This window comes from Schistocerca nitens, chromosome 2 (assembly GCF_023898315.1).
Source record: "Schistocerca nitens isolate TAMUIC-IGC-003100 chromosome 2, iqSchNite1.1, whole genome shotgun sequence".
Taxonomy (NCBI): domain Eukaryota; kingdom Metazoa; phylum Arthropoda; class Insecta; order Orthoptera; family Acrididae; genus Schistocerca; species Schistocerca nitens.
In genome coordinates, this window is record NC_064615.1 from 185769750 (window position 1) to 185788772 (window position 19023).

At 43.5% G+C, this 19023-nt stretch overlaps 1 protein-coding gene across 1 annotated transcript in view; it reads left to right on the top strand.

Annotated features, from left to right (window-relative positions):
* LOC126234906 (voltage-dependent T-type calcium channel subunit alpha-1G) overlaps positions 1-19023 on the top strand; it is a 790867-nt gene that overhangs the window by 644412 nt on the left and 127432 nt on the right. The window contains exons 22-24 of the mRNA XM_049943646.1: positions 1236-1431; positions 15277-15437; positions 17903-18061. Coding sequence (XP_049799603.1) covers positions 1236-1431; positions 15277-15437; positions 17903-18061 — 516 coding nt within the window. The remainder of the gene's footprint in view (positions 1-1235; positions 1432-15276; positions 15438-17902; positions 18062-19023) is intronic.

The following is a 19023-nucleotide window of genomic DNA, read 5'->3' on the forward strand; positions in this document are numbered from 1 at the left end:
TAGCGGTGCAAGCAGAGGTGAGGTTGTGGCTCCGCCAACGAAGTCAAACATTCTACAGTGACTGTAGCAACAAACTGGACTCTCGTTGGGAGAAATGTGTTCCTCACTAGGGTTACTATGCTGAGAAATAAATATGGAGATATGAAGAATAAAGATGTATCATGTAACTAAAGTTTGTTCCATTTAAAAAGCTTTAAGAGTTTTCACATAAAAAATTCGGAGGTAATTTTCAGCACATCCTTGCAGAAATCATTTACAATACTGTGTCGCATACATCACATTTAGTAACCGTCAAAAATTATATTAGTCAACAACAAGCATAAGATTAGCTTCACTATGTATCACGCGTTTCTGCAGAGACTCTAAGTCTATATACTTTTTTCTTCCTCTAGTATTTATCGGAACCTCAATCATTTATTATTATTATTATTATTATCATTGTTATTATTACAATAAGCTAATTCGGAACCAAGACTGCACCGAGAAGTAAGAAACACTAATAATCCAAAATACATATCATTGGAAACTGCTATAATTACTGTATCTGCAATACATGCTGCGTGTCACTGATGACTTGCACATTTCTCGCCGGAAATTAACAACTTATTTTCAAAATTGCGCTTTAAATACACTGTATTTCGTACCCTTGCTTTCAGTTACTTTCGGGAAATAATCGTCCAACTTTTCTCTGTTTCTGTCTTTCATTCACTTCCATTTTCCGTCCTGACGATGGTCCTATTTTCTGGAGGGTCAAAATATTGGCATGCTCAAACAAATTTTGTCATAAATATTTTAATAACAGATCAACGTATTTCATTACCTCGGTGTGCACGATAAAACATGAGCTACAGGCAAAATAACGTATTCTAAACGAATTTATTGGTTCTAATTACAAGAAAAGGCTTCAGGTTTTGTTTTTTCAATAACCACCGAACTAGCCGCATAATCGGGAGCGTGCTTTAGTTCAAACGTCTTATGCTTCCCAATTTGTAATAGGTGTAACAGTGATAACGTTTGCAGCATTGGCGAAAATAACTAGTAGAGCTTTAGCACAATGAAGAGTGTAGTGAAACTACGTTGCCTGATATCTGATGGAGAACTCCAAGCTTCTGCTGATCTGACAGTGATGTGAATTCCACGTACTGGAGTCAGCTAGTCTTGCTTGCTTTTTTGCGCCTCGCTACTCTGTTCGCAGGCTGTCGTAACAGCAGTCGTGATGTATTTTTTTGCCGCAGTGACAGGACGAGCCATCGGAGCTGCAGCCAGTGCGGGGAGCACGCACACGCTCACTGCAACGGCGGGCTGGTGGGCAGCATCCGCAACGACACTGGCAGCGGGGGCGGCGGGGGCGGGGGCGGCAACGGCGCAAGCCGACAGCTCAGCCCGCAGGGCTCGCTGCGGGGACACGCCTCCTACTGCCCGCTGCCGCAGGTACAGTATCGAAAGCAGGATATCGATACTTTACTCATTAGCCGCATGGAAAGGAAAATATCGATACCATATTGAATCCACCTTCGATAGCAAAAAAAAAAAAAAACGCAGCTCAGCCCGCAGGGCTCTCTGCGGGGTCGCGCCTCCTTCTTCCGACTGCCGGAGGTACAGTATCGATACTTTACTCATGGTCGGCATTAATAGAAGAGTATCGATACGTCGCGATGTCGAAGTTATCTTCGATAAATACTACAATTTGTTTTTATTTACACCCTTCTTACATCCCTGTCGTCATACTTATATTACTAAAACGTTATCCCGGAACACGGTACCAGTTGCAGCGTTAAGGCAACAAAACTTCGATTTTCAATATTACGCCCAATTACGAGGGCTGATCAACAAAGACTGAGACCGATTTTTTTTCACTGATCTTTGTTCTCCATTTCAATGTTTACATGATATTTTTCAAAGTGCTGCACTCCTACTTGAATGCACTTCTTATAGCGCCTCTGCCCGTCCTCAATAAAGAGGGGCAGACCATTCTTTGTCAGGTCCTTGAAAATCGCCTCACATTTCTTAAGCACTGCTTCAGAGTTTTCAAACTGAACGTCCCGAAGCTTTGCCTTTAGTGATGGGAATAAAAAAAAAAAAATTCACATGGTGCAAGATCGTGGCTACAAGGGCGGATGCGGTACACGGGTAATGTTGGATTGAGCCAGAAACTGCATGACTTGATTTGCGACATGAGGCCGTGCTTTGTCATGATGAAGACGCCACTCAGTGAAAGTTCTAGTTCTTTCCTTGCAATACGTGTGCTCAGTCTAGCCAATATTGACACGTACTATGCAAATCTAACGGTAATGCGAGAGGGAACTGCATTCTGGTAAATCTTTGCGTGATAGTGAGAAAATGTGATGACGATCACTTTCACTGCAGATGGAAAAACTTTCGCCTTTTTTGATGTTGGAGAATCTGGCGATTTCGCGCTATTCTGGTTCGTTTTTCTCCAGGATCATAATGATGTCGCCATATTTCGCCACCGGTAATAATCGATTTCGGAAACGCATCCCATCCACCAGCAAAGAGACGCAGCCCCTCTCGGCTTGTCTTTATTCGCACACGCTTTCGTTCGGGAGTCAACAGACGTGGCACTCAACGGACACAAAAACGGGTCATGTGAGATGATCGTGGATGGTTGGGTGGTTGATTTGGGGGACATCGGTCGCATCGGATTAGGGAACCGTCTCCCTCCCGAATGCGAGTCCTGTGTGCTAACCACTGAGCCACCTCACTCGGTGATCATGCATGATCGTAAAAACACTGTCATATGAAATTCTCAACACTTGACTGATGTTACGCAATGTTATCCGCTCGTCCTCATGGACAATCAGAGCAGCTGCGTTAATGTTGACTTCAGTCACAGCAGAAGCCGAAACACCATTGCTTAACACAGAGAGGTCGGCGTTCTTTGAAGTCCTTGAACCACCTAAGCAAGATAGCGCTGAGATAGTGCATCTGCATCGTACGCTTGCTGCAGCTTTTCGTAAGTTTCACTGGCGACACGGCTTAAACGAACACAGAATTTTATTGCGCCGCACTGCTCCTCCTACGTCACTTCACTGTTTGGTATGCGAAATTCAAAGAACATCTGCAAAATAGAGCTTACTTCCAACCTGTATACGCAAGAGTACTGCTGACTACGGACATTATACATGCAAACTCGCTCTTCTCAAAATTCACGGTACAGGTAGGAAACTATCACGGAAGCAACAGGAAAAAATCAGTCTCAGACTTTTTTTATCAGCCCTCGTATTACTAAATTTAAAAATCTAACATGCTGTCATAATCTACTCATTAAGAGGTATATCTTATGTTAAAAGTTCAACGCAGGAAGGCAAGTATTACAGTGTGTTTGTCTTGAGGCAGGGTAACTGACGGCGCACAAATGCACAGACTTCATTCCTCCAGTATTTTAGAATGAGAGCACTTATCGGCTTCCAACAGACCTTATACATAATTTGAAACCTTTACGGACGTTTCCTTGCTAACATCGCCCGTAAAATGACAAAAGAAAAAAAAGTTCATCGCTTACACATTTTCACCAGCAAGCATGACGTTTTAATTTGCTACTTCTTAACTGTTAACTCGATTCGCTACACACTTTGTAGACAGTAACTACATACATCATCTAATGTACCTCCAAAATTATGTCAAAGTGCGACACGTATTTCAGGGGATACGACGTAATAAACATTGAGATGCGTGAAAAACTATCTTTTGCTTAAAATAGAGCATAAATTACTCAGTTTTTATTCACCCAGTGTTGTGTATATCCATGTCAAAGTTCAGTGATTGTAGAAGGATACAAGACGACTTAGACAAAATTTATATTTGGTACAATTAATGGCAACTAGCACCAATGTAGAAAAATGTAAGTTAATGCAGATAAGTAGAGATAAAAAACCGCAATGTTCGGATACAGTATTAGTGGTGTCCTGCTTGATACAGTCGTGTCGTTTAAATATCTGGGGATAACGTTGCAAAGGGATATGAAATTGAAATGAGCATGTCAGGATTGTGGTAGACAAGACGAATGGTCGACCTCGGTTTATTGGGGGAATTTTGGTAAAGTGTGGTTCATCTGTAAAGGAGACCTATTCTTGAGTACTGCCCGAGTGTTTAGGATCCATACGACGTCAGATTAAAAGAATACATCGAAGCAGTTCAGAGGTTTGTTAACGGTAGGTTCGAACACGCGAGTGTGACGGAGACGCTTCGGGAACCCTAATGGGAAGCCCTGGAGGGAAAGTGATGGTCTTTTCGAGGAAAGCTATTGAGAAAATTTAGAGAACCGGCATTTGAAGCTGACTGTAGCATGATTCCAATGCCGCCAACAACTATTACGCTTAAGGATCACGAAGATAAGGTACGAAAAATTAGGTCTCATGTGGAGGCGTATAGATAGTCACTTTTCCCTCGCTCCATTTCATAGTGGAACAGGAAGCCATCGTACGGTGGTTAGCGTAGTATATATGTAGATGTAAATGTACGAGGGTCACTCCAAAAGAAATGCACACTATTTTTGTAAAAACACAGTTTTCATTCTGCATGTGTGAAAGTTTTACAGTGAGTAGATACATCCTCCCCGCTTGTTTTCAAACTTATTTCAACCTGTTACCGTGAGTGGCGCCGTCACAGCATGTCTTCAAGATGGCTGCTACACTTGACGTTCGTCAGAAGCAACGTGATGTCATAGAATTCCTGTCCTGTGAAAACGAGACAATGGGAAACATCCACAAGAAGGTGTATGGAGATGCTGCTGTCGATCGCAGTACAGTTAGTCGGTGGGAAAGCAGGTTACCTGATGAAAGCGGGCACGGCAATATTGAGGATTGTCCTCGCAGCGGCAGGCCTCGTACTGCACACACTCCAGACAATGTGCAGAGAGTTAACGAATTGGTGACTGCTGACAGATGCATCACAGTGAACGAATTGTTACTCTACATTGGGATAGGGGAAGGAAGTGTTTGCAGAATACTGAAAGTGTTGGCGTTAAAAAAGGTTTGTGCCAGGTGGGTTCCCAGGATGTTGACAGTGGCTCACAAAGAAACAAGAAAAACGGTATGCAGCGAACTTTTGAAACAGTACGACAATGGTGGAGATGAATTTCTTGGAAGAATTGTGACAGGTGATGGAACATGGCTCCATCATTTTCCACCAGAGACGAAGTGGCAATCAATGGAGTGGCATCATGCAAATTCACCCAAGAAAAAAAATTCAAAACCACACCTTCTGCAGGAAAGGTTATGGCTACGGTGTTTTTCGATTCCGAAGGACTCTTGCTTGTGGACATCATGCCAAGTGGAACCACCATAAATTCTGATGCATATGTGGCGACACGGAAGAAACTTCAAGCTCGACTGAGTCGTGTTCGGCCACATCGGCAAAAGCAGGATGTTTTCCTGTTGCAGGACAATGCACGGCCAAATGTCAGTCAAAAAACCATGGAAGCGATCACAAAACTCGGCTGGACAATACTGAAACACCCGCCTTACAGTTCTGACCTGGCTCCATGTGACTATCATCTTTTTGGGAAATGAAGAGGCAATCAGTGGAGTGGAACAGGGTTTGAAGATGATGACTCCCTTGAGTACGCTGCCAAACAGTGGCTCTAACATGTTGGTCCAGCATTTTACCGTGCGGGTATACAGGCGCTGGTTCCAAGATGGTGTAAGGCAGTTGAAAGGGATGGAAATTATGTGGAGAAATTAAAATATTATTCCTAAATTATGTATCTACACCTTGTAAAACTTTCAAACAAATAGAATAAAAGATCGATTTTAAAAAAAATAGTGTGCATTTCTTTTGGAGTGACCCTCGTAGATAACAATAGCATTTATCAATTTCCAACAAACTTTTAAGTATAATTTCAAATCTTTCCTAAGCTTTTTCTAACTTATCTTGTTAAAGTGAAATATTTAACGCATTAACTCGTTTATAAAGTAATCAGACGTCTGAAGTTGTTTTATATGTGGGAATTCGATTCTTTCTTCGTATTCATACTAAGAAATTCGTGCCGGGTCGGGACTCGAACCCGCATTTTCCGCTTATCGTGAGCGGTCGCCTTAACTACTCGGCTATCCGTGCATACTTCCAGCACCGATCCAAACATCCATGTCCTGTAGAGTCTACACCACCATTGCTCGCAACTTACCTAGATTCCCACAACAGGGTTAATGGGGCAGTCGTGTTCAACGTAGTCGTTATCTTCAGAAGACTGTGCACCACAGCTCTTATATATTTGAAAAATGTCATTATACCGCCCTGTGCTGCTGGTAAAATACTTTATTTCAGTCGCCTGACCATCATCAGGTTCCCATATACCAAATAAATTAGTACATAAGTAACATTAAAGGCTTAAGCTGTTACGAATGTGTTAACTGATGTAAATATCAACACCAACTAATGCGTAATGGAATGTCACTTACTCACATAAAAGTGTACACAGAATCATGTTAGGCGAAGTATAAAACAAACTCCATGAGCATGAAATTTCATGGCGAGCTGGAATCCCATAACAACTCACCAGCGGTGCAAATGCCAGCAACAGGAAAGCATGGTGCCAAAGTCTTTAAAACCTGGATTATGGAGCAATAGAAGTACGTCATTTGGTCGGATGAGTCTTGTAGCAAGGGCTCTAACGGACTCACGAAGTTACTTCTATATCTGTGCATCATTCTCGATCAGACATAGCATGCTGCGTCCTCCTTGACACGAAATTAGTGGCAAAATTCGCTTCATACCCCTTACGATCGTACTGTCGATAATAAGCGTAGCTGTGTTACTGAGTCACTTGCATCTCGGCATCTAAGTAAGAGATTGTTAAACGTTAAAGAACTTCTGTATGAAATCCTTTAATAGTTTAGATCGCAATATTTTAACAATCATTGATCATTAATTTTCTGAGCAATCAGCCGTCTTCAGATCTGAATAGTAAAAAAACTGCACATAAAGAGGAAACAGTTTAAAGGACGCTAACGAACTGAACAGGAAGTAAATGAAGGCAAATACATACAATTAATAAAAAGAGTGTAGTGTCTAATCACAAACATGGATGTAGACCCATTTTCATCAATAAAACATATGCTTGTGCACAAAAGTGACCACAGGAAAAGTTTTGATGTTACAAATCGATGAAACTTTACGGAAGCAATACCCAGAAAATGTAAATAATCCAAGTATTATCAAACGTGACATAATGCGGAACTACACGAGTGTAAGTTTATGAAGATAAACTTTTCTTCTTCAAATGTGTAAGGACGTCCAACACAGCACGGGTTCGATTCCTGGGCAGGCCGCAGATTTTTTTTTTCCCCTCGACGACTGGGTGTTGGGTTCTCTCACGTTGGTATCGTCATAACTGACTGACCACTACTGGGATGGTTGTATTGTCATGTCCTGAAAGCCAATAAATTTTTAAAAAAGGTCATACGCACTGTACAGCAACATTGTAGCACTTACTAGCAACATGTGTCATAAACCCAATACGGAGCCGTAAAAAAAGGTGCAGCCGTGACGAAGTTATCAGGCAACAATAGTGATGTGTGTCCAATTCAGAGCAACGAGCGGACTGGCTGATATTACGTGCTCGGCCTCACAGGAAAACTACATGCTGATAGGTGGCCCTGTCGTAAACACACTTAAATAAAGAATACATGTTTGTAACATAAACTGTAGCCTCTTTCACGCACAACAAGCACGTGTTATATTGATGACACTGTGTCTGAGTCCAAATGGTTCAAATGGCTCTAAGCACTGTGGGACTTAATATCTGAGGACATCAGTCCCCTAGACTTAGAACTTCTTAACCTAACTAACCTAAGGACGTCACACACATCCTTGCCCGTGGCTGAGTCCAATCTTAAGATTAGACGTTACACTCATTTTATTAATTCGTATGTATTTGCCTTCATTTATCTCTCGGTAAATTTGTCAGCGTCCTTTACACTGTTTCTCCTTTACGTGCAATTTTCCGTAATAATTCAAATCTGAATATGGCTGATTGCTCAGCCGAAAGTAGTAATCAATGATTGTCAAAATATTGGAATCTGGATTGTTAAAGGATTTTATATAAAAAATAGCTGAGTACCCGGTGTTGCCCAAGTATGTATTCATTTGCATCTTCTATTAGTCCAACTCCCCTCTCTCTCTGTCCATCTCATCCTTCCCCCCTCTCTCTACATCTCCTCCTTCCCCCTCCCTCTGTCCTTCTGCACCACACTCCTCTGTCTGTTTTTTTTCCCTTCCCTCTGTTCATCTCTTCCTGCCCCCTCTCTCTGCCTGTCTCTTCCTCCCCCTGACTGTTCATCCCTTCCTCTTTCCCCTGACTGTCCATCTTCACGTCTCCCCTCTCTCTGTCCGTTGCCCCCCCCTCTCTCTGTCCATCCCCCCTCCCCCTGTCTGTGTGCATCGCCCCCTTCCCCTTCGTTGTCCGGCCATCTCCTCCTCCTCCTCCTTTCTCTCTCTACGTCATCAGACTCACCCCAATTGGAGGGTGCTGGTTCTTACTCCCACGATATTTCTTTCCAGATCGTAACTAATATGTGCACCGATTTTGGTTGCAATCGTTCCAGAGGTTTAGGTTGAGCTTTTTACCCGTGGCTTTGCCTGCGTATGTATATGTCAGATATATTTCACATATATGTACACATGTTTCACCCGTGTCTCAACTGAATTTTGCTCTGCAGTTTCAGTTTCACGCAGTTTAATGTTTATGACACCATATCTTCTGAACTATGTACTGTACGATGATATAATTTTGCAGGCACATCCAGTGGTCTATGTGGCTTCTGTCTGTAAAATAGTTAGTAGTAACGAAGTAATAAATTGAAACGACATGCATGATGCAGCAGTTTTCCATGCATCGCAGTGTTTATGACGTTTGAACTGTGTGTAGTAATACGACATATTTTGTAGGTACATTCAGTGGCATACATGGATACTGTCTGTAAAAAGTGCTGCGAATAGAGTAAGTAGCAAGAAGTAATAAATTTAAACGTCCTGTATGACGCGGTGGTTTTTCATGCATGTCAGTGTTTTTGACGCCATATCTGCTGAACTATGTGTCGTATATTGATAAAATGTTGCTGGTTCGTTCAATGACACACGTGAACAGTACAGTTTTGAACATGGCTGTTATTCAGCAACCGTATTCTAATTTCAATATAAGATCAAACATTGTCTGAAAAATGTGTCACGAATACAGTTAGTACAAAGGAGTAATAAATTAAAACTTCATCCAGAATGAGATTTTCACTCTGCAGCGGAGTGTGCGCTGATATGAAACTTCCTGGCAGATTAAAACTGTGTGCCCGACCGAGACTCGAACTCGGGACCTTTGCCTTCATCCTTTGTGTGGTAGTTTTAATGCATGAACAACCAAAACATAGTACACAATAAACTATTTTTCCTTTCATCATCTTGTAGGACTTCTCAGCGAGAAAGAGTTCTTTAAAAGTTTCACATTATGTGTAAAGTTTCTTGTAAGTCTCTAAGTGCTCTCACTCTCAACTATTGGACAACTGAAGTACGGGTATTCTCGTGTCGTGAGCTACATTGCTTTCCCTGTCCCCACTCCTTTGATAGATGGTGGTTCTTAACCAACAGCGATAATGTTCAGACAGTAAATTATATGTGTACCAAGTTCGGTTGAAATCGGTCCAGTGGCTTAGGATGAGATGTGGAACATACATACATACGTACATACATACATACACTACTGGCCATTAAAATTGCTACACAACGAAGATGACGTGCTACAGACACGAAATTTAACCGAGAGGAAGAAGGTGCTGTGATATGCAAATGATTAGCTTTTCAGAGCATTCACACATGGTTGGCGCTGGTGCTGACATGAGGAAAATTTCCAACCGTTTTCTCATTCACAAACATCAGTAGCCCGGCGTTGCCTGGTGAAACGTTGTGATGCCTCGTGTAAGGAGGAGAAATGCGTACCATCACATTTCCGACTTTGATAAAGGTCGGATTGTAGCCTATCGCGATTGCGGTTTATCGTATCACGACATTTCTGCTCGCGTTGGTCGAGATCCAATGAGTGTTAGCAGAATGTGGAATCGGTGGGTTCAGGAGGGTAATACGGAACACCGTGCTGGATCCCAACGGCCTCGTATCACTAGCACTCTAGATGACAGACATCTTATCCGCACGGCTGTAACGGTCGTGCAGCCACGTCTCGATCCCTGGGTCAACAGATGGGGACGTTTGCAAGACAACAACCATCTGCACGAACAGTTCGACGACGTCTGCAGCAGCATGGACTATCAGCTCGGAGACCATGGCTGCGGTTACCATTGAAGCTGCATCACAGACAGGACCAGCTGCGATGGTGTACTCAACGACGAACCTGGGTGCACGAATGGCAAAACGTCATTTTTTCGGATGAATCCAGGTTCTGTTCATAGCATCATGATGGTCGCATCCGCGTTTGGCGACATCGCGGTGAACGCACATTGGAAGCGTGTATTCGTCATCGCCATACTGGCGTATCACCCTGCGTGATGGTATGGGGTGCCATTGGTTACACGTCTCGGTCACCTCTTGTTCGCATTGACGGCACTTTGAACAGTGGACGTTACATTTCAGATGTGTTACGACCCGTGGCTCTACCCTTCATTCGATCCCTGCGAAACCCTCCATTTCAGCAAGATAATGCACGACCGCATGTTGCAGGTCCTGTACGGGCCTTTCTGGATACAGAAAATGTTCGACTGCTGCCCTGGCCAGTACATTCTCCAGATCTCTCACTAACTGAAAACGTCTGGTCAATGGTGGCCGAGCAACTGGCTCATCACAATACGCCAGTCACTACTCTTGATGAACCGTGGAATCGTGTTGAAGCTGCATAGGCAGCTGTACCTGTACACGCCATCCAAGCTCTGTTTGAGTTATTGCCAAGGCGTATCAAGGCCGTTATTACGGCCAGAGGTGGTTGTTGTGGGTAGTGATTTCTCAGGATCTATGCACCCAAATTGCGTGAAAATGCAATCACATGTCAGTTCTAGTACAATATATTTGTCCAATTAATACCTGTTTATCATCTGCATTTCTTCTTGGTGTAGCTATTTTAATGGCCATTAGTGTATAAATACACTGAGGTGAAAGAGTGGCCAAGCGGTTCTAGGCGCTACAGTCTGGAACCGCGTGACTGGTATGGTCGCAGGTTCGAATCCTGCCTCGGGCGTGGATGTGTGTGATGTCCTTAGGTTAGTTAGGTTTAAGTAGTTCTAAATTCTAGGGGACTGATGACCTCAGAAGTTACGTCCCATAGTGCTCAGAGCCATTTGAACCAACACTGAGGTGACAAATCAAGGGGTGTGGGTATGCACACGTACAGATGGCGGTAGTGTCGCGTACACAAGGTACAAAAGGGCCGTGCATTGGCGGAGCTGTCATTTGTACTCAGGTAACTATTGTGAAATGGTTTCCGACGTAATTATGGCCGCACGACGGGAATTGACACACTATGAGCGCGGAATGATAGTTGGAGCAAGACACAGGGGACATTCCATTTCGGAAATCGTTAGGGAATTCAATATTCCGAGATCCATGGTATCAAAAGCACGCCGAGAATGCCAAATTTCACACATTATCATTCTCCACGGACAACGCAGTGGCCCTCGGCCTTCACTTAACGACTGAGAGCAGCGGCGTTTGCCAAGAGTTGTCAGTGCTAACATACAAGCAATACTGCGTGAAACTGAGAGGTGGCATGAGCCCCCTCTCATATTTCTATCTTACGATTCTCCTCTCTAATTGCATGTGGTGGAAAGTTGCTATTCCTTCACACGCGGACTTCCCACGCACAGTCTCTCGTCACCAGGGTGGTCCGGTGAGAGGCGGGCTCTGCGGATCTCGAGAGGGTTAAGCTGACACGTGTGAGGGAGTCGAGTGAATGCTTTCCAGACGCCTACATTGTCAAGGGACACGCCCGCCAGGGCCTGAAGTAGCGGCTGGGCTAGAGGTTCCGTTACTTCGCAGAAACTTAGCGAAAACACTTTCTGGCGGGCTACCAGCGAGGCGTGGGAATGACTTGTGTACCCAGGCAGTTGTGGCGGGAAAATTCCCGCGCTTTCTGCAAAATAGTAACTGTGATTGGCTTGCTCAGGGCATAGCTCCGTGACGTAGCAAAATCAGCGCAGAAATTGGCGCCAAAAATCTCCATTGGTGGAATGGTAGTGCTCCGGCAATGGAGTGGAATTTTCCGCCGGTTTTAGAGTTGCTGATTGGAACGTTTAACCACGGCCACTGTCGTGGGGGCGGGAATGTTCTGTGTTCGGCCTGTACGGGTGCTCAGGGGTAGTCGGCTCTCCCCTTTCGGTCGAGGACGTCGAAGCAACCAGCCATCGCCGCCGATACGCCAGATCGTGTTCTGGCAGTTAGAAGACAGTTTGGTAATGTATGTCCGCAGCACCGGCAGATAGGGATTTTCCTAGGTGATAATCAGAGCTCAGCAGAACGCGCCTGTTCGTCTTTTTCTAACTTTGTTCTGTCTTGAGTAGCAGCAATTACTGTTGGGTTAGCTGCGTGTCTCTCTTGAGATTTGAGTGGCAAGGAATTGGCTCCACATACCACTTCGTCTTAAACCTCACGATCTAGTTTAGGGACAACTTCACCTTTACAGTGTTTGTATGAGTCTCCAATTTGAGCCAATTTGATATATTATAAATATTTCATGTGTTTCTTTTATTATTTTGTGTTTAGTCTTAATAAATCATATTGTTATTTTGGACAGAACTTTCATTCTGTTAATCGGTAGAGCAACCCATCATTTCCCACTATGTTAATGAAACCTTCGTTTATTTAACTTATTTATCAAATTAAATTATTGCAGGTGCCAAACTCTCTTCTACTCCACTGGCAGGGTTGATTAGAGTCAGTTCGCGTGGTTTTTTTTTTTTTTATCCTTGTGCAACAGCAAAAGTCGGAGTTAGAATAGGGGGGGCTTAGAGCATCATTTACATATGTAGATTCAAGAAGAATTTAGTGTCAAGTACACTGCTAGCCCCGGCACCTCGCAAAACAACCGCAGAAATCGATGTTGGACGTATGACGCAAGCATCGGTTAGGACGGTGCGGATATTTGGCGTTAATGGGTTATTGCAGTAGACGACTGACGCCAGTGCCTTTGCTAACAGCACGACATCGCCTGCAGCGCCTCTCCTGGGCTTGTGACCATATCGGTTGGATCCTAGACGACTGAAAAGCCGTGGTTTGGTCACATAAGTTCCGATTTCAGTTGACAAGAGCTTAGGGTAGTGTTCAAGTGGGGCGCAGATCCCACGAGGCCATGCAGCCAAGTTGTCAATAAGACACTGTGCAAGCTTTTGGTGGCTCCATAATGGTGTGGGCTGATTTTACCTGAAACAGACTGGGTCGTCTGGTCCAACTGAACCGATCATTGACGGAAATGGTTATGTTCAATTGCATAGAGAGCATTTTCCTCCAATCACAGATTTCATGTCTGCATAGAAAGGTGGACTTGCTCCATGTCGTCGGGCCACAATTGTTCACGATTGGTTTGAAGAACATTCGAGCGAATGATTTGGCCACTGCAACACCCACATTGGCATTATAGAGAGGAGGAAGTACTTCTCTGGGTGGTATCACTAACCTGGTGTCTTGCTGCTTCGGTAAGTCCCTCGTAGCACGGTGGTAGCGCTCAGTCGCCAGGTTCCATGTAGGTGGTGATCCTGCTGAATTGGAGTGTTTAGAGATGCCAGTTGTCAATTGTCAACAACGTTTGTACTATACTTCTTTTAATACAGAGATTGCTTTGTTACACACGTCACAGAATCAGCATTTGCAATATGGCGGCTCTGGACTACGCCACTATATTCGACCCTTTACACACATTAATCCCGTTTTCTGTCTTTACATAATGATGGACTCTGCCCACGACACGTGGCGTTCTTATAACTAATAACTTCACTTTATATCTTGTTTAACATCTGAAATATGCAATCGCTACCGTTCTTTTGGAGCCGCCCCGGTCACACGACCGTGCGTTTTGAGTGGCTCCTCGCGACTAACTCGCCCTGTCTTCCCGATGGACAAGAGAGACCACCCCACCCTTCTCTCTCAGCCAGTAAGGACACTTCTCTCGTTACCTTCAGCCAATGGGCGATCAGATCACTGTTGCTAGGCGGATCTGACGTCACGTTTGCAGACATTATATATATATATATATATATATATATATATATATATATATATATATATATATATATATATATATATCCAAACCTTCAGCCAATGGGCGATCAGATCGCTGTTGCTAGGCGGATCTGACGTCACGTTTGCGGATATTGTGACGGAAATTTGTCTCGGAACCCTGTCTCAGATTGCAAGAACCTACTCCCAAATAATCGGATCTTGTCCCTACTACGTTTGCACAACATTGCCTCCTATGATTTCATCACTAATGCTTTTGCTGACGCTTAATTGTTAAATGTACATGTAGCCTGGCTGCTACTGAGCATTCCCGATCGCATAAATGTGCGTAATACTTGGCTTAAACAAAATGGCTCTGAGCACTATTGGACTTACCATCTGAGGTCATCAGTCCCCTAGAACTTAGAACTATTTAAACCTAACTAACCAAAGGACATCATACACATCCATGCCCGAGGCAGGATACGAACCTGCGACCGTAGCGGTCGCGCGGTTCCTGTCTGAAGCGCCTAGAACCGCTCGGCCACACCGGTCGGCACTTGGCTTTAACACGTGAAGGGAACGCATATATGCATTACACCACCCAGATCGCCCATCGTGAATCCCATCAAATATTTATGGGACATAATCGAGAGGTAAGTTCGTGCACAAAATCTTGCACCAACAACACATTCGAAATTATGGATGGCTATAGCTGCAGCATGGCTCAGTATTTCTGTACGGGACTTCCAACGACGTGTTGAGTCCATGCCACTTCGAGTTGCTGCAACACGGGCAAAAGGAGGTCCGACACTATATTGAGAGGTATCCTACGACTTTTGTGACCTCAGTATATACGTACATCTATTTTTATAATTTGTAAGGATTCTGTAAAGCTTAACATTTTCACGGATCGCTTGTCTGCACCCTGACCATGTCAGGACATAATGAAAATCGTGTGCTCGTACCGGACCGCAGGTGTCGACGCCGGCTGGAGTGTCGAGGCACGGCTCGCTGGTGTCGTCGCCTGGGTCGGCGACGTCGACGTCGGCGGCCGCTGCGGCGGCGGTGTCGGCAGCTGGTGCGGCGTCGTGCCACAAGCCGCTGTCCCCGCAGGCGTCGCTCGTCTCCTGCAGGGCCGACGACGAGCTGCCGCAGCCCAAGTGCGTCAACGCCCTCGTCGCCAGGGGTACGTCACCGCCCAGCTCATTTTTCATTATACAAATCAGCGGAATTTGGTTCCGGTTCCAGTCTCTAACAACCCTACCACAACAAAAGTAAAAAATTATGATTTGTAGTGTTGCTCACGCTGCTAAATATTGCATTTTCGTGCAACAACAAAGTTATATTATGTGGCAATTGTCATTAGAGCACAGTTAATAAAGTCATTTCATGAAATAATGGATAAACTAGGCACTCGTCTTTTCGTGTTTCCCACGCTGGTCTCGTTGTGAACTCATGACTCAATCGTCGAAAAATCTAGGTAGTGATGATTCCAAGCTCGGATGCAAAGAGGCCTAGGTGTTATTCTGCTATATTCAAAAGTTTTATAGATGTGTTTCACAAACTATACTTGAAGATTAAACCTTTGAAAGTTAGCACAATGGTGATGTAAAAAAGTAATCAGCACTCCGAATTTAAGTTACACTTCTTTTTTATTACTTTTGTTGCAGTATCACGTAACACACAAAACATCACATTATAAAACATACCTGAAAATATCTTCCTCATTGTTAAAATTCACATTTCATAAACTGACTACAATTTGCGTCTTTCTAACATGGCGACCAAGACTTGACTCTTTAATCACCGCTTACGCTCCCAAAACTCAAAGTTACAAGTACGACAAAGATCATAGTGACAAAAGAAAGAATACACATAAGAATAATATCATTGCAACATAAACATATCGATGTATCAAAGTACCTCTACATTAATGAAATCAAATCTGAATGTTGCCTCAGAAATATGTTAACTACTTTACAGAAACACAGTAGAATATTGCTGGTATCAAGAGGATGAGGTAGGGTGCCGTAATGGTTACGTAATTCAAGTACCATTACAAGTCCCACCCTGGAAATAGGTTCCAGAAACCTATTACTTGTTTAATATGGTCCACGTACATCGTAATATACACGGAAACCTAAAAAAAGAATAGTGAAGCACCCACAATATTGTGAGATAGTATTAATTAAAGAAATTCAAACAAAATTAACGATTGATGGTAAATATTCCCCTCAAAAATGAAAAATAAAATTCTTCTGATAAGCTACAGTACATGCTTGAAAAGCAAGCGATTAAGTCGACAAACAATTTTTAAAAAAATATGTTTTCTTTTCTTGCCATTTCACCATTTACCAAAACAGAATTATCGGCAGAGAGTACAAACCAGCGGGAAGACGGATACAAAGCTTCATTAAATTTAAATTAAAAGTAATTGATAACCTATTTATATAAAGATCTTTAGTTTATCTCAATAATTAATGTTTTCAAACCAACTAAAAATCCATATTTAATGCCAGAAGTATGAAAAATTCGCATTTAAATAAATAAACACACAAATTTTGGAAATAATTCATTTTTAAAAATATACTTTTTATTCGCCTCCACTTGAGATAAGATACATCATTTGTCTCCAAAAAAAGTTGACAACCCTAGTCATGGTTCATACATAACCGAAAAGGCTGAAAAGTATGCAACTCTAGTCACTCAAACCCGGAGACTGAGTGAAATTTATATAGCTGACATTGCCGGTTGATCCTTCGACTGTCTCATTCGAGTGAAAAAATCGACTGAATGAAATAAAAGGCAGACTGACCAATAGGTTCTTAAAGCCAGCCATTGCCCTACCACTACGAAGTTAAACGTGCAAACTGGGAAGTTTGAATAATCCTGTTGTGTTAAAGGTGCAAACAATTAAAACGAAACATTCAGTGACTTGGTGAATTGTTTTGGTAAAACATATTTAGATCTTGATTTTGCGAAGTAATGAAGGCAGGAAGAAGAAGAGGGCGGCCCTGCCACTTTTGGGATACTGTCCATCCTACATTGTTGTTTTCCCTCCGATTCAGCCAATACTGCTTGACCACCTGCGTACTTAACCCTTTCAGACCTGAATTTTCATGGAGGAAGGCAAATTTTTCTGTGTGCTCTAATGCTCTTAGATGATTTTTTTAATGATTTTAGATGCAAGATTTATCCACATACATATACCAGTTTTCCAAATATGCTTTCTACTCTTGGCTTCTTTTTGCGGACTAAAGTAATCAATTTTGAAACATTCATTGTTTTCTTAAATAAACTTATCATTCAATAATTAACATGCAAAGTAACACGTATAGTATTATACAGTGGAATATAACTAACCAACCACTTATGTGTCTTCTGGTGGCCACAAACTGCTGTGTAGTGCTACATTCACTTGTTGATTTTTTTATTGTTGTGTCCAACAGGTGGCAGCACTTATGCATGGTGAAAGGACTGAACATTCATAACTGTGTACATGTGGTTTCCGTTGAGGAAAAGTATTTCTGTTGCAGCTAATACACAGTGAACATTAATGTACACAATTGTAGACAGAGGTTCTGAAAGAGTTAACAATGTACAGAGATACGATCAGCATTCGTGTTGCAGGGATGGCCGAGGGCTCGCCACTGCCTCGCGTGGGAGCTGCGGCCCTGCCGGACGACAGCGGCGGAGCCGGGGGCGGAAGCGGGGGCGGAAACGGCGGCGGGGGCGGCAGTCGGACGTCGCCCCACGGCTCGCTCAGCTCGGGCTCTGCCGAAGGCGCAACGCCCACACCGCCGGAGGCCATCAAGAAAATATTCATGTTCTTCGAGCCCCGCGGCTGCCTGAAAGAACGCGACGACTATTCGCTCTATATGTTCCCTCCGCGCAACAGGTAACGTGAATGCGCAGGCGCTGCTAGCCCACCCGTAACACGTTCCGACTGAGTGAATCCTTCCTTCGAGTAAATAAAACTCCTTGCGTAATTTCTAGCCTTCCCTCAGAAGGATATTGTGCTCCTCTTTGTCACAATGTCCCTTCAGACATTCTTCGTTATATCCATCACTGTTTCCCGAGGCAGCGAAGCCATCGGCGCTCAAATACCCACATTATTTTTGTCAAGTGTTTGAGAATAAAAGCACTTAACGACTTCAAAAATGGCTCAAATGGCTCTGAGCACTATGGGACTTAACTGCTTAGGTCATCAGTCCCCTAGAACTTAGAACTACTTAAACCTAACTAACCTAAGAACATCACACACATCCATGCCCGAGGCAGGATTCGAACCTGCGACCATAGCGGTCGCGCGTCTCCAGGCTGTAGCGACACGGTTCCAATACTTTCCCAAATTATTTTTCTCAAGCACCTCCTACGAAATTATGAAACGGAAAAAGCTTACCACTTATAACATGTTCACTGTGTGAGGTAACGGGCGAGCTGTGGCGCCCTGAAAATATTCTAAGTTCAGAGTTCGCGGCCACCACTCGGGCCGTTTGGCAAGGCGCGGCTAGTTAGCAAGCGCGTGGTGCCTCACAACGGCCGGAGCACGTGGTCCATCGAGTACGTGGCTCGGAATTCCTTGGTGACGTTGTGCGCCGGGAGGACCAAAGATGGCGGACTTTGTGAAACCATCATGGCAGACTTTTCACAGTTCGTATAGAAATTAGTAGTAGCCAGATGAATCACGATACCTCAAAAAGAAACATGTACATTATTATTATTTGCACGACGACTCTGATGGTGTATTCAGATTTTCAATATCTTTAATAGTTTAAGGTTTAGTATCTGAGGTAAATTATACAAGAAACACCCAGCAACTAATTTCCAAAATCTAAACGGTTCATCCGATTTCGTTGA